Source organism: Acanthisitta chloris, unplaced genomic scaffold (assembly GCF_000695815.1).
Source record: "Acanthisitta chloris isolate BGI_N310 unplaced genomic scaffold, ASM69581v1 scaffold8648, whole genome shotgun sequence".
NCBI lineage: Eukaryota > Metazoa > Chordata > Aves > Passeriformes > Acanthisittidae > Acanthisitta > Acanthisitta chloris.
The window spans coordinates 25,942-27,046 of NW_008686417.1; the positions used below are offsets into that span (position 1 = coordinate 25,942).

The window sequence follows — 1,105 nt, forward strand, 5'->3', positions numbered from 1 at the left end:
GCAGGAATACTCTTAATGAACACTGTGTATGTGTGAGAAGAGACAGCATCACTATTACAGGCATGAAACAAGGCTCAAGTGTCATTATCCATTGTCCAAAATAAAAATTAGTCAAAGGGGAAATGAAGGCCAGAAAACAAATAGGAAAAAAATGTAAGGAAACTTTGAAAGCCACCTCCTCAAAAGTCTTCTAAGGCAAATGCTGCATGCACCACCTCCCCAAGAAACTGGACAAAGCTCTTCCATTCCTCGTGTGTTTTCTTTCATTTAGTTTCATGAAGAAAGGTTTGAGAGAGCAGAGTGCTGAGAAGAAATACTACAAACCTCTAAATTAGTGAACGAACTTCCAGCATCACTGTTGTATTCTGGGTAAGAGGAACTGGAAGAAATTATGTTTTTCAGCCTCTGAAGTGCAATGATTAATAACAAAAGAAGAAAAGCTAAGAGACTAAGGAATATAGAAACATAGACATAGACGTTGGATAAACGCCCAGGTGATGAATCCACTGAAGTTGAAAGAGATGTGGGATACAGCTCCAGAAAAGTCCCATTTTCCATGTTTCCTACAAATCCAGATGAAGGGTCGGGTTCTGACATTTTTGGGTTTGTGTTTTAAAAATCACAACAGATCTTGTATTCAAAGGCAGTTTTAGCAGCATAAAAAGGGTTTATTTTAAGCAAACATTTTTCCATCACAACGGTGAGATGACAAGTCAGTCAGTGAACAAATTTATCCTTTACTGCTCCAGTCCAGGACAATTAAAGATTATATCCTTTGGAACTGCAAGGGAAATAAAAAAAAAGGCAAGACTGCAAGATTAATTTACTAGCAGATAATGTGATTTAATGTGCACCTGATATGATTTAGTTCTTAAGAGTTACATGTTATTACACCTTAGCACAAAGCTGCAATTCTTAAAGCATTAGATAGCACCTATCTTTACATCTCAAGTTTCCAAAATGCAGGGATTAGGAGAAATCCTACTGAATCCTAATGAATTAAAACTGACCCTTCCCCACCATGAGTTAACTGAGGAACAACACAACCAAAAATGCACTTCATATGGGACAGAGATATTGGCATTCAAATTTATTTTGTGGAAGA

The 1,105-nt window shown here is 37.0% G+C and overlaps 1 protein-coding gene across 1 annotated transcript; it reads right to left on the minus strand.

Annotated features, from left to right (window-relative positions):
• Positions 1–273: 273 nt before the first annotated feature.
• Positions 274–597, minus strand: SERTM1 (serine-rich and transmembrane domain containing 1). The gene has a single exon (XM_009080109.1). The coding sequence runs from the start codon at positions 595–597 to the stop codon at positions 274–276; it is 324 nt and encodes a 107-aa protein (XP_009078357.1).
• Between the last annotated feature and the right edge of the window lie 508 nt (positions 598–1,105).